The sequence below is a fragment of the Protopterus annectens genome, chromosome 1.part1, assembly GCF_019279795.1.
Source record: "Protopterus annectens isolate FY-2018-M chromosome 1.part1, PAN1.0, whole genome shotgun sequence".
NCBI lineage: Eukaryota > Metazoa > Chordata > Ceratodontiformes > Protopteridae > Protopterus > Protopterus annectens.
The window spans coordinates 1,737,585,363-1,737,608,900 of NC_056726.1; the positions used below are offsets into that span (position 1 = coordinate 1,737,585,363).

Consider the following 23,538-nt stretch of genomic DNA (forward strand, 5'->3'; position numbering starts at 1 on the left):
TCATGGCAAGGAGATTCCAGCTGGGATTAGGCCTCATTCCACTAGGGCTACTGCCACTTCAACAGCATTTCTAAGGGGTGGCAACTAAGGATATTTTGGAAGCAGCTACTTGGAGTTCAGTGCATACTTTCTCTAAGCATTATCACCTTCCTATCTACTCTAAGTCTAGGGCTGGTTTTGCCACAGCTGTTTTGCAAGGCATGTTGTCAGCTCCTGCTTCTTTATGATTTGCCAGCCTCCTTACCTCTGCTTTGGGATTCTACCCAATAGTAAGGACTGCAGCAATGGGGAACGAAGAACATAGTACAGTTTTGTACCTACCATAAATGTAGATGTTCGAGGATCCCCATTGCTGCAGTCCAATTTACCCTCCCTCCTTCCCCTCTGTGTTTAGGGGTGGTTGTGTAGGTGACGTTACATGCTTATATTTTTGTATATATTCTTGTATATATTGTACATATTTTTGGTGTATTTTGGGCCTTGTCTTTTTAGGGTCTTCTGACATCTGGGGCAAGAAAAGACTGAGGATATGACGTCGGTCATGCGCATTAGTACCCTGACGTACTGACGTCAGTCTAATGCGCCCTGACCGACGTCAGCCTTATACTCTGGTATTCGGGCCGACTGGACGCGGACTATACCCAATAGTAAGGACTGCAGCAATGGGGATCCTCGAACATCTACATTTATGGTAGGTACAAAACTGTACTTTTTCCACTTGTGCTATGTATAGGAGTCTTAATTGTGTAGTTCTGAAATACCCCTTCAAATCGGGTAATCCAAATCTGCCCTGTTCTACTGGAAGAATCAGCTTTTCCCACTTGACTCTTGCAGTCCTCCCCTCCTGGATAAAGTCATTCAGCTCTTTATTAATAGTCATCCAGCTCTTTATTAATAGTCATCCAGCTCTTTATTAATTGGTATCCACAGCTTCTCCTGTGGTTAATAAAAATATGCCTGACCTGTGTATAAGACTAAAGAGACTAAAACATTTTAATTGCTTGTATCTTATTATCCGTATCCATATAACAAAGCTTCCATTTTATCAGCTTTTGTGTTATCTTTTGTTTAGTCTCTTCCCACATTATCCTTAGCTGCATCACCACAATTATTTTTAATCCATACTCATAAATACTTCATTTTATCATATCCCCATAAATATGGATTTTGCTGAACGAATTCATACGTGGGTACATAATTTACCACTATTGCCTTTGCTTTAGCTCATTAGTTTTGTAACCCAAAAATATTTTAAACTGTCTCAAAATGTTCCACAGCACTGTAATGTCACTTTCTGGTTTTGTCAGTTATAAAATAATATCTGCAAATAGAACCACCTTTTCTTGGCAACCCATACCAATTATATCCTTGAATTTCTGAGTCCCTTACTTTGCCAGTGATTATAAATATAATGTAAATAACAAACGGGGAGAGAGGACACCCTTGCCAGGTTCCTCTGCTCAAACAGAAATTATCAGAGCGGTCCCCACCCACTTTAATTTTCACCTCCAATCCCTCATATATCTTCCTAATCAACCTTATAATTTTTTTTCAGGAAATCAAATGCTTCCATTGCCATGCTCATAAGGTCCCAGCTTACTCTGTCAAATGTTTTCTCTGCATCAGGACTCACCAACAGCATTTTCTTAAATTCTGCTTCTCTGTGGATCATCAGTGTTCTGTTAATATTCTGTTAATGTTGTCAGATGTTTGTCTCCCCTCCACAAAACCACATTGATCCATATCTATCAATTTTGGCATTACATTTACCAGACACTAATACTAATTGTGGTTTAGTACTGAAATGGGCCTATATAAACTGGATCTGATGGGCGTTTATCCTCTTTAGGTGTTACAGCTACCACTGCTTTCTTCCAGGATACTGGAACTCCTCCTCGTAAAATACTGCTAAACAAAACCTTCCAGATATTTATCATTTTTTCCCTCGTAGCTTCTAAATTTCCACAGGAATACCATCTATTCCTGGGGACTTTCCTGTAGATTGGTTATATATCATAATTTTTATCTCATCTCCTCCTATCCTAACCGTTGGTAATTGAGCCTCATCTACTTTTAACCTTGGCATATTTAATTCTTCCATAAACATTTCCATTTGTATCTTTTCTTGATTTACATATTTCTCTGTTTTATACAGACTTTCATAGAATTTCCAAAATGTTTCTAATACTTCTACAGGATCTGTTGTTACCTACCTTTTGTTATAGGCTCCCTAAGCCTGGCGATAGCCCCTTTCTACTTTGTCTTGCCTGAGTCATTGTGCTAAAGGTTTTTGTGCTCTAGTGTTATCAAAATCTAGCTGCTTAGCAGCAATCTTTCTAAACTCATGTGTATTACTGCGGTAATCATTTATTTTCTGCTTAGCATTCTGCAGTTGATCCTCTTGTTCTGTCAGATTCCCTTATTCTGCAATACTTTAACATTTGTCATTCCCTTTAAATATTTATTTCTTAACCATAGTTCCCTTTCTTTTATTTCCACCTTATTTTTAAACTCCACCATAATTTTATCCCACTCTCTAGCTGTATTTTCAGAAGTAATTTCTATCCTCTTGAATAACTCCTGAATAAATCTCCAGTACCCATCCCTTAAATTCCTCTCTTTTCAGCAGGTGGGTAGGAAAGCGCCAGTGTCTCATTTTTATTTAATTACCCTGTGTTTTTATTTTAGTTATTATTGGCGTTTGATCTGAAATAGATATTGGGTGCGTATCAAGACCTTCAATTAAATGCACATGTTCCTGTGAAATAAAAATTCTGTCTAGCCTAGCCCAGTTTTTATATCTTGGGTAATCATATGTGAATTCACTCCCAACTCCTATTACTGAATTCACATCTTTCATGCCAAATATTTTCATAAGTTTCTTCAAAAATCTTCCCTCCTTTGTTATAGTTTCCCTTCTGCCCCCTCTGAGACACACCTTCACTGCTGCAAATCATTAATCAAGTCCCCACCTATTCCTTGCTGAAAGCTACTTCCCCCAGAACTTTCTTAAGCTCCATTATAGAAGTTTTAGACGTAATATACATACATGCCAATGTAATCCTCCCTTGTAGGTAGCCCCTTCGCACTGCAAATTTGCCGTTATCTTTTTTATCCTCTTCTATCACTATTGGGGATTTTCTTGCAATTAATGCAAGTACTCTTTTCCTTTATCCTAGATATTTAACTGAATAACCATCCTGAAAACCTTTCTTTGTCAAATTCAGTTCTTTCCAAGCGTACCTATTTGCATTCTACATTTTTAATAGAGCTCACTGTGAGACCATTGACATTTAAAGACATTGCAGAAAGCATCATTGTATTAAAAAGTTATTATTCCCACCTTTTATGTATAACACCTTTTTTGTCAAATGTCTAGTTCCAGGTTTTGTGTTATGCATACAATGTTTGGCAGGTTGAACTTTTAATTGTTTTTTTTTTATTATATCCATTTGAGCCTGTGTCACATCTTACAAAAATTATTTTATTGAAACCCCTCCAAAAATGTCCCCCTAAAACCTATTAATTTAATACTAATACACAAAACTATGTACATTTTTACTCTCCTAATAGGAGCAATTGGTCCAACCTGACAGCTACACTCCCAGATTTGAGTTGACCTAAAAGTACGGTTGTCCATGCCATGACTTAGGTGGTGCAGCCTGTGCTTCTACTATGTGGTTTTTTTCTTATTTTTATACCTCTCCCAGTTGAGAAAACCCTGAATGCTTTCAGAAAACATTATATCCTAGACAGTTTTTTTTTTCTTTTCTTTTTTCCCCCTGCCAGTCGCTCTCCACCAGAATGTAACCAACTTCCCTTCATCAGATTGTCTCCATGGGGACATGAGAACCGGACAGTCTATTTCTCTTTATCAGATTGTTTCCATGGAGTCATGAGGCTCAGGTACACAATTGCTACTAAGCATACATTTATTTGCTAGAAAAAAAAGCCTAATAATATTCAATATTTTTTTATTTTCAATGTAAGGTCCTTAATCTAGCCATTTCCCCCATGTAAGAATGAAAAAAATTAGAAAAAGCACATTAATTTTTCTTGTGTCATGGTCTTTTAACCAAGTTTTTTTTTTCTTTTTACATTGCAGTACCTACATTTTTTAAAACTGAAGGAGAAGAAAGAGAGAAGAGGGAGAAAGAAAGGGAAAAAAGAACAGCAACACCTATTTACAATCCGCATTACACTTAAAATAAATGAGAAAACTTATCTTTATAGTATACAAAAAAAAACATGCACCACAAAAATAGTACTGTTAAGAAAAAAATGTTTTTTTTTTCTTAGTTAACTTTCTTCCCTCTTTCCCTTCCCAAAGCATTTGAACATTAATGACATGACGTAGGGCATACATGAGCCCCCCATAAGTCCAACAGATTCTGAAAAAAGTTCAATATTTCCAGATTATCTTCTGTCACATTTCACAAGTATAATTATTGCATTGTAATCCCACATTATTACTGGTTTTATTCCTGTTCATCTCAATCTCCCAAATCCTGTCTCTGCTTCATTTCCATTGTACTCTTGATTCTTCTAGTCAACTCTCTTGCTCCTTTCCTCCTGTCCAACATTTTCTGTTGAAACAGTGGAAAGGGTTTCACAGGTACAGTCTCTCGGCAGTCTTTATTACCAGAAGAGCAAGAAGCAGAATCTCCTTATGTTTCATAGCTCACTTTTTGTTGAACAAACGTTTGTAGTTCCTCCTTAGCATGTACGTCATCAAAACATGATTTTTTTCCTTCCAGGGAAGAATACTTTGAAGACAACTGGGTATAGCAGTTTGAATCTCACACTTGCGTCTCAACATTCCCTGAATAGTGGAATAAATTTACTCCTCTTCTGCCTGGTGTGCAATGAGTAATCATTCTCCACAAACACTCTGCTGTCTCCCACTTTTAGTATTTTGTCTTGCCGCTGTTTTGTCAGAATCAACTCCTTCTGTTGATAGGATTGCATCTTTACCATTAAAGGTTTGGTTTGCTTTCTTATAGCCAGGTTTGGAGCATATACATTGTCTCCTTTCAAGTAACAACTCCTGCTGTGAAATACCAGTCCATTTCGTTATTTATGCTTTCATAAAATTAATGCAGTCTGTTGCAGCTTCTCTGGCATAGCTGAAAATCTCAGGGTTTCCCTATATGTTTTGTCTTCTAATTTTATTACTTTTGAAACATGTCTTCCTGAGCAGTCTGTCATTCTGCCAGCCTTTTCTTCATTTCAGCCTCTGATCTTTGCAGCATTATTACCTCATGTGAATATCTGTTTAAGCTTCCGTTTTTTCCTGCCTTTTGTTTGTGGTGTTATGCTCCATCAGTGTTTTGCTTATTTTAAGAATGTCTTTTGTGCAGTTGTCTTGCATCTTCCTGTGAATTACTGGAAGTCATGTCTAGAAGTTGCATTGCTTTTTGCTGAGCAGCTATATAACTTTCCCCAGTCAGTGTTTCTTCCTCCTTTTTTGTAGCTGATTTTTTTCCAGGTGCTCTGTATTTCTTTTTCCTTGCAGCCAGGCAGTACACTTACTAGCCAGTTACTGAAATTTACCCGTAAACACAAGTCTGCTGGCCTTTTCTGTTGCGATTGTTTTCACACTGCGAATGCTAGAGTTAAGCTGTTACTTAATGTGCAGCCATCTTGGAAGTCCCCAAGAGCAGACCCAACATTGAACCTTGAGCCACCCCAATAGAAAACGGCCTTTTTGTGGAGGAAGATTCCTCTATTCTAACTTTTTGGATACTGTCTGAAAGCCAACTGGCTATCCTGTGGGTGATATTAGGGGTTTATATCTAGTTTAATGAGCTTTTCTGCAATGCCCGGGTCAGGTATTGTGTCAAATGTCTTAGCCAGGTTGAAATAGGCAGTATGCTCCGTTTTACCCTTGTTCATTGCTTTGTTGACCTTCTCAAAGAAGTCCACCAGGCTGAAGTAGGCAAGACCTATCATTGACAAACTGAAAACTGATTTGGGTCTACTATCTGTAGTCTATTCTATCATTTTGGATAATCGTGATTATTCTCTCCATAGATTTGCATATCAGGGTAGACAGGTTTATGGGTCAATAATTCCCTGGGTCTGTGGATTGCCCACCCTTGTACAATGGGGAAACTGTTGCAGTCCTCCATTTGTTTGGCACAAAGCCTGTTTGGCTGTGGTTAAATAATGTTTCTAGTAGTCTTGATAGCTTGTGTTTCATGCTATTAAGGAGGCATCCTAGGATATTATTGGGATCCATAAATGCTGTGTTCTTGGCCTTGAAGAGGACCTTGAGCACCTGCACTCTTGATAGTTGAGGAGTTATGGATGCGAGTATTTCTGAGGGGCATCTGGTAGGGAGAGCAGGGTAAAATTGGAGCTAAATTTGTCATCCAGGAGGTTTGCAACATCTACCCACTTCATATAGGTAGCACCATGTACAGTTAATTATGTACATTGCTGTGTATTGTCTTTGAGGTTATGGACATAGCTGAAGAAAGCTTTGTGATCGTCCTTGGCTTTGGTGGACTTTCTTATTCCCCTGAGTTGCTTGTTTAGGTTGATGAGGGATTTTTTTTGCCTTGCTTGTGCATTGCATCTCACAATTTTTGCCATGAATTTCCTCCTTTTGTTCTGCAACCTTTTGATGTTGGAATACCAGCAGGTCAGCTTGTTTTTTTTTTTTTTTTTTTTTTTTGAGTTGATCATGTGCTTAATCCAGATTGGTACAGCTGTCTCTATGTAGCTGTGAATATGATTGTATAAGGATTCTGTGAATGATTCCGCATAGACAGCGGTGTTCTCAGGATTTTGGAGGCTTGAAATTTTACTAGGGTGTCACTTAGTAGGATGTTTGCCCTATAATAATTCCTAAAAGTTCCAGACTTTGCTGGTGTCCCTTGTTTTACCTTTAACAGAGACCACTTTATGGTCTGACCTGACTATTGAGAACATTACACTGGGGCGGATGCAACATTGAGCCATGTTTGAGGACCAAGTCAAGGATGTTTGCACCCCTAGTGGGCATATTGACTAACTGGTCCAAGGTGTTTGCATTTACAAAGTCCAGGAATCTTTGGGCTTGCATGTTAGGGGTCAGAGTAGATTTCCAGTTTATTTTGGGGTAGTTAGTCGCCCATGAGAATGGTGTTAGGTTGAATGAGGAGCATCTCTAGTTCCTTTAAGATGTATTATGATTTTCTTGAGGGGACCTATAGCTTGCAGGGAATGTGGTATGACTCTTTGTCTAAGGTAGTTTGGATATGGAGAAGCTCAAGCATATTATACTGGCAGACCAGCCTTGAAGTGTGTTTATTTTTAATGTAGAGAGATACCTCCACCTTTTGTCCCTTCCTGTGTGGTAGATGGTCTAATTATGTAGAAGGTCTTTGTTGCTCTGCACAGCTGGGGTGATGTCTGTGTCTTTAAACCATGTAAACCATGTGTCATTAACTGCACATCACTTACATTCTCCAGGGAGAAGATGGTGCACAAGGAGTGGAAATTCTTATTTAGACTCATAGGTTCATAGGTAGGTACTAGGCTATCGACCCTGGGGCCTATAGACGCCTAGCCAGAAAGGTTCCTTGGCTTTCGCCACCCAAGAAAATTTATTTTCCTGTGTCCCTGATTGCTCATGGCATTGAGAAGTAACACCTTCAGATTTTCCTAGGCTGGTTTAACTATGTTGGTAGATTCATAGGTGTGTACTAGGCTAATGGCCCTGGAGCCTTTTGCAAGCCTAACCCATAGGATTACCCTGGCATCGTGCCACCCTACTTTAGTTCCCAGAGCCTCTGTCGAGTAGAACTACTGGAGTGATCCCCGGGGTGAATTTTCTGTATCCCATCCACTCATCAAGATTTCTCTTGAAGAGGGCCAATGAGGTGCTCTGCTTGACATGTATGGGAAGCCTTATTCCATAGCATGGGCAGTCTCTGGGTTATGAACCTGTCCCTCCAGCTTGTTCTGTTGATTGTGGTAATGAAGTTGAGGTCTCTGGAGCGTGTAGTGTGGAGGGATTGGGATTTCTTTAGTTGTAACATTTTTAACAAAGCTGCATCAAACATAGCTTTGTAAGTCAAGCAAAGATCACCTCTAAGTAGGCGATATGAGATGCAAAACCCTTCATAATGAGATGTGCCATGTAGAAGGACTGTCTGACCACAGTGGCAATGTGGTGGTCAAAAGAGAGGTTGCTGTCAATCTGTGTTCCCAGATCACTTATGACGCCTTCTGTGTTCAGTGGACTACCATTGATGTGGTAATTCATGGGAACCAGGTTTTTCCCAAAGGGGATGATGACACATTTTCTGGCATTGAGCTTAAGGCCATGGTTCTGACACCAGTCGTTGGTCTCAGCAAGGCCTTTCTGTAGGATGTCGACATCACTTGGGGGAGTTGATTGTGGCTCCCAACTTGCAATCATCTGCTAACTTTGTCAGCCAGAGTCCATACGTGTTGGCCTGGACTTCAGAGAAAGTTTCAGATTGAAAGTGACTAAAAAAGTCAGTATGAGGGTGGGCAAAGTTCTATCTAATATTAAATATCCTAGAGGTGACTGTTGCAGTCCGTCCCTGGCAAAGCAGCATGATCTGTAAACCATATACTCTCAGGCTGATAAATATTGTACCCCCTTCAAATGACGCTGTACTCTAAGCGAATTGTTAGTCAATTATTTTCTGTTCATATTGTGACATCATCCTAGGAGAAGTTGGAAAGCTGCTCATTGCTAGGCTCGTACGGGCCTGGAACAGACGGAGAGTTCTGTTATGTGTCCCTTCATGTAGTACAGGGAAGTACATCTTAGGTTGTTTATGCACAAGTAGGCTATGACCGAGTATTACTAGTACTCGGTGGTTCATTGACCTGTATGCATATTTGGTCTGACAGATCCTAGCCCGTGATAGTTGACCATGACGCTCTGTTTACTTAGCCTGGTGAATGGGACATCTGTGTATCATACATTGGAGTCTCCTGTGATGAGAATATTAAGTTGTGTTGTGTTGTACCTTATGGGTAAAGCTGAGAAACACCGTAGGATTTGACCATATGTGCTGTGTTGGGTGTTGATTTTGTGGAATGCTCTTGAGGTTGCTGAGGATACTTTTAGATTGTGCAATGTCTGAGAGGTCTTTGTGGTTTTGGGAGACTGTAAGTCTCAGCATGTCTGGGTTTGTGTCTGATCCGCACTATGTGAGGGGGTGCTGTGTGTGCATGTGTATGTGTGTGCGTGTGTATGTTACAAGCACTTATAACAACTGTGAAATCTTCATTATTTATATTTGTATTTGCTAGTGGTATTTGTTAACCATCTTAGTCACCTCCGGGAAGAAACCATACACAGAGAAGACTTGGGGGTGGGGGGGGGGGGTGAAGGAGATTTGTCAATAGTTTCTTGACACAATGCCCCTGTACATCTGAACTGGAATAAAAGTAATTGCGTAGGCTTTACAAAATACATTGCAAAAAAAAAAATGGCCAACTAACTGACTATTGGGCACATTGGGTGAAGCCCTGACTTTGCTGCATGAGACCTAAGTTTGAGAAATGGGATCAAGCACTAGTGTTGCTAGGTTGCAGGTGTAGGGGATGAGCTGCTTATATGCTGACTGTTCCATCGTTGGTGGGGTGAGAATTTTTTTTCTTTCAGGCAGAAAAAATGCGGGGCATTCGGGCAGATCTTCTGCAGTATGATAGCATGTGTATATGCGCTACATTGTTGTGACTGCACTGCATGCTATGGGGAAGGGGTTAAGGGAAGTTCAAAGGGGGGGTTCCCTTCCATCAGGATAGCATTGTACTGTGATTCCCTTATCTCCTCCTCTTTTTGCTGTAGAGATGGTAAAGTGGCACTAGGACATGTCAAGTGATGGACTCTTAACATAGGTTTTTAAGTCTGATCATTAAGCTTAAACTTATGATCTACAGACCTTCAAGAGACTGAATGTTCTAGCTCCATGTTGATATTTTTCTATTTGCCTGTGTGTGTATAATATCATGTACATATGCCAAGAAATTCTTGTCAGATATAATCTTTAAAGGGAAGTCCTCCTTTGCTTGAGTAGTATGGTATACTGTATAGCTGTGTGTGGATATATATATATATATATATATATATATATATATATATATATATATATATATATATATATATATTTATGAATGACAGTATTTAAAATTTATGTAACTGTTAAGTTTAACAGATACGGCATGGGGATCACTGAACAGTTAGGCATGACAGTCATTAAAATGTTAAATAAATGTTTTTCATGTAATGCGTTGTAAGTGACTGTCGTATTGCAGAACATTTTAATATACTCGAAACATGGCACTTTACTGACGTGGTCTACCCTTATGTTAAATTGTATATAGTTTAGTGAAGTGTCAGTAAGGCATGACAGTTAATAAATCATTAAGTGAAAACACCTTTTTTATTTTTTTGTGTCAAATGCGTATCCTGCCTAATAGACACTTCACTGATCTGTAAATGTTTAAATGAAGTACTGTACCTGTAGTGATCCCCAAACCCTCTGTTTCGCTGCTCACAATTAAACGAAGTGCCAGTAAGGCATGACTGTCGTTATAACACAAGAATGCTTTGTTGTAATGACTGTAAGACATGATAGTAAAGCATAGATTTTTTTATGCTTTAATGACTGTTGTGCCTTACTGGCACCTCATTTAACCTCATGCAGAGAGGGTGTGGGGAGGAGTTTGTAGTACAGCATTTTGCTTAAATGCTGCTACTTATAGGTTCATAGGTGTTTACTAGGCTAACGACTACAAGGGTCTTTTTAAGCCTAGCCATGCATCCCAGATCTCTTGACAAGTTTTGGTAGCCTTCATAAGTGTAAGCAGGGGCTTGAGAGATGAAACATTTACAAGCAGGGGCTTTGGAGACAAACCATTTACAGGCATGTTTCATGCAGAATGAATATCATTAAAACATGCAGTACAAAGTATTTTTCAGTATCCTGCTTTAGAGTCTCTTACCAGCTGAACCTGTTAAGGAAATAAATATATATATATATATATATATATATATATATATAGTGTATGTTTATATATAAACAAAATATAATTTTTGAAGGATAGTAATGATACATTTCTTCTGACTGCAAGAGGTTTATGCTGTCATATTGGAAGATGTTTAATGTTGGTTGCATTTTTCCTGTTATGGATATTTACTTTTAGCATTACATTCCCTAGTTTTATGCAATTCTTCCCTCTGGTGGATTCCAGGCATTGGCAGTCAGTCATTTCCTTACAGACGAGCAAAAAGTCACCTCTAAACTTATAAGAAACAAAATATAAAGTGAATTACTGAAGCTTTTCTAAATAATTCCTGTTTCAAATACAATTTTCTAGTAAGGCCCATTGTACCTTTTCAAGGTGCTTCATGTGGCTGCTTTGAGGGCTCCAACATGCTGTGTTGTGCTTCATAATGGGTCAGATCAGTGAGGTGTGAAATGGTACAGTGATCTCCCTGAAGTCACTAGACAAGCCCTTTACAGTTAGGTGGACCATAGAATGTTTTTTCTAATTTTGGTTGGTACATACTGGCCAGAGTTTTTTTCATTGTATTTTCATTGACCATCTTGGAGAACTTTGCCTTCTTTTGATGAAGTATTTACCCATTTTGTAGTAATTAGCATGTATGGTAATCTAAAGCAAATTTCTCCCTTTTTTAAAATAAAACAAGTGGTCCAGAACATAAGTTGCCTCAGAACATAGTGTTATGGGGTATCATCACTAATAACCCCTGTCAGAATAGGTGGACCCACACCTTGGTTTGTGCCAGGTTGCTTATGTGTTGTTTTACCCATTGATTTTCATGTGGATGGACATTTAATGCTTTTTATCTGCTATTCCCTGTGGAATAAATGAGCATAAAAAGTGCGGTGGTGGTGCTGCGGTAGCGTTGTCGCCTCACAGTAAGACGATGTCCTGTTCGATTCTCAGCTAGAGCGTCTTCTGTGTGGAGACATACGTGAATGAGTGTACCTTCGTTGAAGGTTGTACGTCAGGGCAGGCAACTCGGCACGTAAAAATCTACTGCCAATCATTAGTGGACTGGAGTTCTGCTGTGGCGACCCCTAACCAGTAAAAGCCGAAAGACACAACAACAAAAAGTAAAAATGCACAAAACCTGAGTGTGTAAATTCATAGCTCAGCTCTAACTACAGGCTCATTGCCAGAATTAACACATGAAAGACCATGCATCATGCAGTTTTGTCAGAGTAACCCTTAAGATCCGATACAGACATAAACTCCTTTCTTCAAAACTCGGATACTTTTAAAATTAGTCAAATGCGTCATCCTAAAACATTATGTTGTTGTTGTTGTTTGTCTTTCAGCTTTTTCTGGTTAGGGGTCGCCACAGCGGAACTCCGGTCTGCTAATGATTGGCAGTAGAATTTTACGGTGCCGAGTTGCCAGCTTGACGCCCAACCTTCAACGAAGGCACGCCCATTCACGCATGTCTTTTGGAACACCACTCAACCGTGGGGAGGACATGCAGACTCCACACAGAAGGCACTTCCTGCATTCCAGTTGAGAATCGAACGGGAGAACCTCTTGCAGTGAGGCAACAACGCTACCGCTGCACCACTGCAGATCTTTTTTTTCCTTCTAAAACATTATGTACAAAAACATAAATATGCCAAGTACTTGACATATTATTTGTCAGTTTGTACCCTGACCAGACTGAAAATCAAGTACTAAAGTTGTACTTTTGTGGTCTGTACCAGATGATGATCTACTAAATTTGTTGTAGCTGTATAGCCAGTTTTCCTAATTATTTTATTTTGTGATTATTTGTTTTGGTTTTGCTCTAACCTGTTTTGTGTTGTGAATTGAGGCTGGGTAACAGCAAACTTCTTATTGTAACATTATTGTACTGTGCACTGCCTTGGTGTATATTGACCAGTATGGAGTGGGGCTTGTAGACCTCATGAAAATATATCTAATGATGGTCTGTTTTTGTGAGACTGACTGTCTTGAGAGTAGAGTACATAGTAGTGAAAGGTGATGCTACTTTTCACAAAGTACAGATATTTCTCAATTAACTTCTTTCCTTCACAATCTCAATGCAGGTGAAATCAGAAATAACATGGGTAGAAAAGGATTACAGAAACTTGGTGGTTCAGGTAAGATTTGTCCCGTTTTAAGGTGTCCACTAACATTACGGTGGTCTGTGTGCTTTACTCTTACTAATCTGCTTCAAGCCTCTTTTCTTTCTTAAACGCTTAAAATAATTAAAGCTCTCTGCTCTGTGGTGTGGAGGGGATAAAGCCCTGACTTAAAACCCAGATGATTCAAGGCCAAGCTGGAAGCTCTGAGCAGGGGAGAGTAGATGTGAACGGCCAGCACCTGCTCATCTACCTATGAGGGAGGGACTGGTCGTCCAGTAGCTGTTTAGATACATGCAAGCAGATGCTTGTAGGTCATGAAGTTTCAGCCATAATTAGGAGGAGTGTCAAAGCACTAACTTGCAGAGGAAGGACATAGGTCCCTGCTGTGACACAGATGCTCATCTTAGCCACCAAGAAATGGAGTTGCCACCTTTAGAGAGATGATTATTGCTTGCATTGTTAGATGGGCATGAGACCAGAAATGCCACCATGGGTACCTGGATGATGGCTCCTCTGGTTGTCTCTTCGCTGCACACTGGGAACTTCTCAAAACGTGGAAACAAATGGCCTCTTGACTGGTAGGAGTGGGACTGATGGTTGGCAGGCATAAAAATAACCTAGAAAAAATCTTAGCCTGTTGGACTTGCTGATGTTTTGCTTTTGCAGAATGCATTACAGGGATCATATTTCAATGAAGCCAGTTTTGCTGAAACCATAAGCAGTAAATTAACACTGAAAATAGTTTAATTGAAAAACGTCATAATAAGAAACATGCACTCGTACCTCTCAACTGACAGTGATTTTTGACTCATTTTAGCCCTGTCACTATTAATTTGTCCTAAAACTGGTGACTTTTGGAGACAAGTGATGAATTACACTTGATAAGTAATGACAGTTGTTGCCTCCCAGTAAGACGTTTTCCCATTCGATTCTCAGAGCGTCTTCTGTGTGGCGATATGCGTGAATGGGCGTTCCTTCGTTGAAGGTTGTGCTTCAGGCCCGGCAAGTCGGCATGTAAAAATCTACTGCCAATCATTAGCGGACCAGAGTTCCGCTGTGGCGACCCCTAACCGGGAAAAGCTGAAAGACACAACAACAAAGTAGACGGTAATTAGTGATAGTTGCATCAGAAAATGTATACTAAGTCACATTCTCTTATTCTGTCAATGTCTCAGTTTACTAGTACTAATATTTTAAGTGACCCTGATTCTTTTTGGATTTGTCCCAGATTCTGTTGAAATTTGTCCCTGATTGGTTGGCAGCTATGCATGCACTCTGTCTGCGTTCTGTTTAAATTTTGTTTTTTTTCCATTTCGTTTTATGTGTATTTTTACTAAGTTATTCTCTTCCCATGGTTGTGTGACTGTGACATTATTATAGTTAAGTGAGGTATGGGGAGTAGTGGTTTTGTCTTTTTATTTTTCAGTAGTACTTATTCCATGATGGTGTTTTTTTTTCTGCTGAAAATGGTTTCGGTGAAATAAGTCTGCATTGCAACAGCCTCCATAGGTTACACTTTTTTCACTGTGCTCAGCTACACTAAACTATTGAAAGTTTGCTTGCCGTGACACTTCCTGTATGGGATACGCTTAACTAAATTTTTCTGTTTTTCATCACTAGTCTCACTTTGTAAGTCTGCATGTCACAAGTGCTATATTTTATCTTCAGTTTCTTGCCTCTTACTTTAGTGTTGATGTTTTCATAGACTTAACTACTGTCAAAAATATTGCAGTAGAAACCGTGCTTAAGTACTTAACACTTGCAGCATAAGCTGAATTAGGTGTTAGCTAGCACAAGGTATGGTGTGTATTTTAGGTTTCTACTGTATACTGAAAGCTTTAGTAACCACCAAAGTATAAATCCGAGTTTCGTACATTCCTAAAAAATGTAGTAAAGCATTATATTTTAAATACATTTTTGCATTCATTGGTTTGGCAGGCAAAATAAATGGCATTTAGTTGCATGTCTGAAGGTTTAATTTGCTTTCACTTAGGAGGTGTCAGACGACCCTTTTTGTATTTTAACATTTTGTGAAATTTAACCTATAAGAATGAACTTTTGAAAGTGCTGGTGTAACGTTTTCTCTTATTAGCACTTTGCACTTTTGGTACTGGAAACTTTTAATGTGTAAAGCACTCTTCCTTAATGGTTCATCCACTGAGACACTGAGATCGTTGTCTATGTTTGTGTAACTGTACCTGTCTATCAGTCTGACATTCATGTGTGTAAGGGTGGGCATATGTATGACATTCACATGAATCAATGTTGCAGTAGCCATAAAAACTGGGACTAATGCTGCAGAATGCCCAATGTCTATCCTGACTTCTAGACCTGTGCACCTTTCTCCCAGCCAGACTGAAGCCAGCTTCCCCAGGACTGCAGCTCACTTCTTGCCTTTTAGTATGAGTGGTGTCGGCCTTTGTCACCTTCAGTTCTTTCTTGGTACAGCTCACATTGCAACTGAATGTTTTTGCATCATCCATCCAGCTGGCAGAAAAGTAGTTCACTTGAGATCTTTTCTGTTATTCTTTCTGATGTTATTTTGTTGTGTAGGCAAGACTGGAAATCACCAACATCTTCAGGTCATGTCCATCCAGAAAAACGTGTCTAAATGTAGATGAGAGGCAAATCCCACTCACAGACTTCCTAATGTGATATGGTTTCTGTGTGGCCTTCTCACAATGGTGCTTTCTGTGGTAATTGTGCCAGTTTTACTTGGAAGATTTTAATGCAAAGGGAAAGCAGCACTCTGCTTTGAAATGGATAAGAAAAGGCTGAATACCCTTTTAGTACTTTGACTGTTATGTCTAATGACCCAAAGCAGTAACTGGTTTTCAGAAATCCCACCCAAGAAAACAAAACTGTTGAAGTATCCATAAGAAAAAGAAAGATGGGAGTAGGGGATGTTTTAATACCCCAGTCTATTCTCCGTGGTTTGAGAATACTCTATCTTGTAGTGCTGTTTAGCAGTTCCCAGCTTTGTCGCCTACTACTGGTAAGGCCTTTGGCACTGCCTTTTTGGAAGTTGCCATGCCTACATAGTGCCATACTTTCACCCAGGCCGAAGGTTATGCACCAGTATTTGGATCAGACATCATGTTTGTGGCACCTGACTCTGAAGCTAGTTTTGTGATACCCACAATGGGATAATGATCAGGTATTAGTACACAGTAGATCTCCTATTCATAAAGTAAAGATTGGGGGTTCATGCTTTGTCCATGGGTTGCAAGGTGGTTTGCCCCTTTAAAATAAGGATCCAGATGTCCAAGTCAGACATCCACCATTCCAGGCTGTTTGACACTGCTAGCTACCCAGATATTAGACCAATTCTCTGTCCGTTATCCTCCTTGGTTTCCCTCCTAAGACTGGTTCAACTGGGCCAAGGACTTCAACTTCATACAGAGGCTGCAAACCACATTGCACCAGCCTTCATTATTGGGCATCCTTTCTTCATAGAAGGGAAAGAAAGAACCCTGTTATCAGGGTGTCAGACTGACCTGACCTGTAGATATCCGGCATCTCCACCTCTGAAATATGATATCAGTGTTGGATACCCTGTCATGTGGTTTGTCACCCCCCCCCCCAAAAAAAAAGTGTACCTCATTATTAGAGACACCTTATCCTTAATGGAAAAAAGCACTTCAGATGGAAAGCTAGGGAGGTGTCAGATGACTAGAAAACATATGTCAACATTCTGGGCTTAGGCACCTCTAAACCTTTGACAGTTTATGTACTCTTACAGGCCTTAGAAAGTGTTTTCTTAATGACATGCCTGGAACCTGACTGACAGCTCTTTAACCACAGGAAACTTGACTGGTTTTATAGATCTCGGGCCTTAGGCTCTTTTCAAATGCTTGCAAAAGAACCACATAACCGGTGCAGCAGTGGTGTCCCTGAATGCTGCACAAGTATGCAGTTCCTTGCCCAACACATTTTCCAAAGGCAGGTTGAGTAAAGTCTTGGACCATTTTGGGAAGTTAGTGTACATGGGCAGCACCTCTGACTTTAAGGGCATTTATTTGCCAGAGCCATGGGATCAGGTATCAAAGTGACATTTTCAGACATTTGAGATAACACTGTGCAGGGATCAAAGATAAGACCCTGAAAGCAACAATTCAGGAACTGGTCAAAACCATTTTACTCCTAGGCAGGCGTGCCATGAAGTGCTGTTGATGCAGCTTCCAGGACTTGTGCCATGGGATTAGTGATTAGTAGACATGTCTGCCATAGGAAGTCCAATTGTAGCTCCTTGATGCCTGTCTAGACAAGGATTTAATGTTTGTATCTCCTACCTAAGAATTTTTTTAAGAAGCAAGAGCAAAAAGGGAAAAGTGTTCATTCAGATAAGCGACTGCTTCATCCCATACCAAGGTGGGAGAAACGTTTCACTCCCAAAACAGAACATTATTACTACTGCCAGGCAAAGGATGAAGAAGAAAGGTCAAGGATGTCAGGTTCGAGGTTTTCTCCATAATTTCCCCCATCACACATCCAGTGAGATGTAGAAGAGGGCCATTCAATTGGATAACAGTGCAAGATGTCCCCTTACAATCAGCAAGGGCTGTTTCCTTCAGTTGTCCCTGACCCATCCCTTGAGCCACAGGTAATGAGTTTCCCAGTGTCCACCAAGAAATTTGCAACATTCAGTGTACCCCCAAGTGCATGCAAGTCCCTTCAGTCCTCCCTCTCCCTGCCCATCTCCTCCAGTGGCTACCAGGGCAGTTAGCTAAACCATTGTCACCTGGGAGGTAGTCAGGAATCTGACCCTTATACTACAGTCAGGCCAAATCCAGCGTGTTTCTTCTATTAAACTTGCCCCTTTCATGTTCTGAAGATCTCCCCTCCATTTCTTTTATGTCCTTTACAATATGCAAATCTTCCACTATGATTGGCTTAAATTTTGTTTTCTATTTTCCAGTTATTGCTGTTTTGGCAGCCAGTAGCATTAAACTTAGTAACAGATTACCGTGTCTAAGCAATTCAGTTCCTGTAGCCCTGCTCAAACGAATAATTTCCATAGTTACTATCATTTGCTCCTCCAGCATTTCTGTTAAAGTACTCTAAAGGAGAATTTTTAAAATCTGCCAACTCTCTACATTCCCAAAAAGTGTTCCCAATTTCTCTGTCATCAATTTGCCATCACCCAGCCAACATTTCCCTATTCACCTGAGGAAAAATACTCTGAAGTCTACTTTGAGTATAAAAATACCTATGTAAATACTTCTGGATTTTATTACATACTTTAGTACCATACAGATTTATTCCCATTGTTTCTTTGTAATTTGTCTTTCTGTTATCTTTTCTAAACTTCTCTGATTAATTCATATAGTTGCCATGAAGTATTTTACACACGCTAGTAATTATTTCTTTTTGCAGTATTTTCTGATGCTCACCATAATCGTCGTAGTCCTGAGTCTTGGGACTTCTGCCATGCAGAAGCTGTGGCCAGTCTGAATACCAGAGTCTGTCCCCATCATCCCATCCTCCAGCCAGCCTGTGCCCTTGTCATTCAACACCAGGATGTCATTGGTGTAAAGAGTTGTCAGCTGGCACCATCTTAAGTTCTTTCTTTCTGTGTCAGTCCAATTCACTAGACCATGTGTGTCCGTTGGTTAGTCTGCAGCCAGAGAATTCAGGTAAGTACCCTTATGGGGGATTTACCTGTTTAACATCTATTGTTTAAAAAGTTCAATATTTGTGTCTCCTGTGGGAAAAGGATACCTCATTAATATTTCAACTTTCATTGTTTGAAACATTTTGGTCCAGAGCACAGCATGCCAAACTGCCCATTTTGCTCTAATGACAAAACCATTAAGTATAGGGTCTTTTTCCTTAGTTAGTAGCTTGATAGTATTTAGCCTTCACGTGTCATGGCTTCCTCCACTTCCTATGGTGTTGTCTTGAAACAGTGTGTAAGGAGAAATGCTTGATGAAAAAGATTGTATGGGACTCAAGTGTCATGTCTGTGTCTGACTCCATCCTGGCTCAAAATCACCTACACAGATGAGACACATTTTCAGTCCCCTGGTGCAATGCCTGTTAGGCCCAAGCCCTTTGACATGTTTCCTCTAAAGACTGCCATGAGTGAGGCCTAGACTAAGTCTTCATGAGCCAACACCAGACCAAAGCTGGTTGGGTCCATAGCCGCTACATGGACCACAGCTTTTGACACCAGGCTCCTGGTGTCAGAGAGTGAAAATGATATTCTTTTGGTTGTTGTTTGAGTGGAAATACCCGGGGACTGGATCAAATTGTGGCCACCCACCCTCATCCTGAGGCTTTTCCATCTACCTCAAAGCCCAAAACACCCAGGTCTAAGTGGCAGGTAGGTTTGACCCAGCCAACGCTGCCTGGATCCCTTGCCATCTTTGCCCAGGTCTTTCCTCAAGACCTAGTCAGGCTGTCGCTAAAACTTACAGATTTTGTAAAGGTGAGGCAATCCATCCAGGAAAAGGAACCTGTGCTAAGTGCTTCCCTTAGGAAAAGAAAATGGAGTAACCCCCCCAGAGATGCCCTGATTCCTCAGAGTCAGAAGATGAGGATAAGCTTGCCAATGTAGAGCACTTTCCCTCACAGCAATATTTGAATGCTGACTCGAGACACTAAGGGTATACCCAAGGGGCAAGTCTGGAGAAGGTGTGGCTGTGAACTAGGTGTCTTGTGACAGAATCCTTTGAGAGTGTAGAGAATTTTCCCGGACTCTTGTCAGTTATAGAAGGCTCTTGACATTGTCTGCTGCTAGATCCCTGGCTATACCTCCAGTCCATGAAGTCTTGGAAGATGATTGCAGGCTGATTTCCTGCCCCCTTTCCCTGGGAAATCTTATCACTTCTATAGAGAATTTGAGTCCCACAAACACATCTATAAGAACGAGGTGGTCGACCTAACTGTGGTGTCTCTGCCTTCTTCCAAGAATCCTTTCCCAAATAAGCAGAAAACTATAATTCAAAGTGGAAAGAGATGATGATGAAACAGGCTAGAAGCTCAAGAAACAAGGAGAGACTGATATTTTGGATGTAGACCTTTAAGGAGAATAATAATCCTACATAATATATTCATAATGAGTAGCAGAAAGTATTCTAAGATCTAAGCAAACGGGGGAGTAGAGAAAAGGATTCTGCTAATAGGGATGACTGCAATTAGGGATACAGACAAAAGGTAAGAGGGGCTGGAATTTATTGGAGAAAATAGGTAAAGGAACCAAGGTATTGGGAGCAAATAACTAGGGGGAGGGAAAGATAATGGAATGGGAAGAAGCAAATAACTTATTTGGACTGTAGGTTACAGATTGCCTTCCCTATCAAGGATTGATATCAGAGTATGGGCAAAAAATAAAATAAATAGGGGGTCCTAAACCAAAGACCACCACTAGTAGAATCTAGAACAGTAGTTGGTGTTAAGAAAGGAATAATTAGTAGAGCATATAAAATATTGTACGATAACTATAAGAATCAATCAGAGGAGGCTAGAAAGGACTGTATTTTCATAGACTCATAGGTAGGTACTAGGCTATCTGCCCGAAGGCATTTATAAGCCTAGCTGGAATATGTTTGCTTTCGCCACACCCTTAGATTAGTTCCCTGTACTTCTGTCCAGCAGAGCCACTGAAGTGATCCCTGGGGTAAACTTTGTTTCCTATCCACTTGTCAAGGTTTCTCTTGAAGAGGGTTAGTGAGGAGCTCTGACTAATGTAGATTGGAATCTTGTTCCAGAGTATGGGAAGTCTCTGGGACAGGAATCTATCCCTCCAGCACGTCCTATTTATTGTTGTGGTGAGGTTTAGATCCCTGGAACGTGTGGCTCGAAGGGATATGGTTTTCTTTAGGTGGAGCATGTCCATCAATTCTGGATTGGACATGGCCTTGTATGTCAGGCAGAGATCCCCTCTGAGTAGTCGGTATGCAACCGAGTACAGCTGGAGTTTCTTCAGTCGAGCTGCATAGGGCATCTGTTTGAGGCCAGTGATTCTCTTGGTGAGGTACTTCTGTGGTTTTTCCAGTTGCAGGTGTCTTGTAAGGTACATCCCAAACGGGGCATTGTACTCTATGATGGGTCTGATTAGTGATGCGTAGAGGGGCCCAGTGACCTCTTTCAATTTGGATGCAAACCCTTTTGTGATTAGGTGGGCCACATAGAAGGATTTTTCTAACCACTTTGGCAATGTGATTATCAAAGGAGAGGTTATTGTCTACTTGGGTCCCCAGATCCCTTATGTCTTCCGTATTTATGGGGCTACCACCTATGTGGTAGTTTGTGGGTACTTTGTTTTTTTACAAAGGGGATGACTATGCACTTTTTGGCATTTAGCTTGAGGCCATGGTTTTGACACCAGGTATCTGTCTCAGTGAGACCCTTTTGGAGGATGTCTGTGTCAGCTGGAGAGTGAATTATAGCCCCTAGTTTGCAGTTGTCTGCGAACTTGGTCAGCCATAGTCCTCCTGTGCTTGCCTGTACCTCTGAGATGTATATGCCAAACAGGAGGAGTCCTAGGACTGAGCCCTGGGGAATGCCACATGTAACCGGTTTAGAGTCAGACCTAGCTCCCGCAACTCTTACCATACGAGTTCTGTCCATGAGCCAGTTGGCAACCCATCTTGTGACGTAGGGGTTTATGTTCAGGCTGGTGAGCTTGTCTATAATACTTGAGTGGGGAATGGTGTTGAAGGCCTTTGCGAGGTCTAGGTAGGCTATGTGGACCACTTTTCTCTCGTCTATAGCCTTGGTAACTGTCTCAAAGATGTCCACCAGGTTTAGGAGGTATGATCTGCCCTTAAAGCCGAACTGGGTAGGGTCCAGTGTTTGGAGGTTCCCAGTGTCTCTGTTAATGAGATCCATAATGATGCGCTCCATAGCTTTGCAGACCAAGTTAGTCAGGCTTATAGAGCGATAGTTCTCGTGATCTGTTGTGGCTCCACCTTTGTGGAGCGGAATAACCGTTGCTGTGCGCCACTCTGTGGGCATGTAGCCTATGGAGAGGCTGAGTTTAAACAGCTTGTTTTGGTGAGGGGTTAGTTCATCTTTGAGATCATGTAGGATGCAGCCTGGGACACTGTCCGGTCCCATTGATGCTGTGTTTTTGGCTTTGGAGAGGGCTGTTTTAATTTGAGTGTCTGTGATTTCAGGGGCACTACATTCTTCTGGTGTAGTTATGGGCCCTTTTGTGGGTGAGAGGGGGGTGAAGTTTGCACTGAATCTGTCTTCCAGGATGTTTGTTATATCAGTCAGTTTAGTGTATTTTGTGCCATTCTGCACTAACTCCGAGCAGATCTGAGAATTGCCACTTAGATTCTTGACCAAGCTAAAGAATGCCTTGTGGTTATCTTTGGAGTCCATGGCAATAGTTTGTTTATGGCAGGGGTCCACTAGACTAGTTTCCTTTTCTTGGAGGAGTGAGTCTTGGTTTTGTTTGGGATAGCACGATCCATGCATTCTTGTAGGTGCCTGTAGAGTGCATTAGTATAGGATTTTGCAGCTTGGATAGCATTATATCTTTAGCATGGGGGTTTTGAAACTTCCCACCTCTGTCTTAAGTAACGTGAAGTTTGCTTTTGAAACGTTTTTCATGGTGGTTTCTTTGACCGGGGATAATGGCGGAATGTGGATATCCAAACTGATTAGTTTATGGACAGATCTAACCAGCAAGGGGTTGACCTCCGGTGTGGAACACTGGTCGCCCATGTTGGTGATGACCAGGTCCAATATGTTGTCACCTCTGGTGGGGGTGTTGACCAGTTGATCCAGGCCGTTTGAGTTTATAAATTCTAGGAAATGTTAGGCAAGGGAGTTTGTACTTGAGTAGTTCTCCCAGTTAATGTTTGGGTAATTGAAATCACGCAATGTCAGGGTGTTTGGTAGAATCTTTGTTTCCCATTGTTTCCAGGAATGCGGAGTGGGGGTCCTGAGACATGGTGGGTGATCTGTAGCAAGCTATCATTTGAATAGAAGTTTTGCCCGTTAGCTGCACGTGGATGATATCTGAAGCATCATGCTGTGCCACTAACCTGGAGGTGTGGGTATCCTTGATGAATATGGACTCCCCCGCCTTTTGTATTTTGGTCTGGGTTTTGTGGCCGAAATGTATGGTATGAGTTGTAACCTGGTAGTGCTGGGGTGCTCTCTGGAGCCTTAAACCAGGTTTCTGTTACTGCACATATATCGACTTTCTCCATACTGAGGAGTGCTTCGAGTGCGTGCATTTTGAGGTTTAGACTTCTGGCATTGAGTAGCATTACCCTCAGTTTTTTGTTACTCGTGCTATTTACGGTGGTGGGTTTGTCTTTTGAGCCTTGCCTAAAAAAGGCACTATGGGGATGGCGAGAGCCTTGGCCAGTATTCGAAAGCCTAAGGTTGACAGGTGCAAGCCGTCTCTAGCGAAGCAGTGTGGCTTGTCGAGCATGTCATCCCAGGCTGACAGACACTG

General features: G+C 40.9%; 1 protein-coding gene across 1 annotated transcript in view; it reads left to right on the forward strand.

The window, feature by feature from the left end:
* RPS6KA1 (ribosomal protein S6 kinase A1) overlaps positions 1–23,538 on the forward strand; it is a gene marked incomplete in the record, with an annotated part of 1,961,688 nt that overhangs the window by 1,051,944 nt on the left and 886,206 nt on the right. Inside the window, 1 exon segment of the mRNA XM_044084242.1 lies at positions 13,080–13,133. Within this exon segment, the coding sequence (XP_043940177.1) occupies positions 13,080–13,133 (54 nt within the window).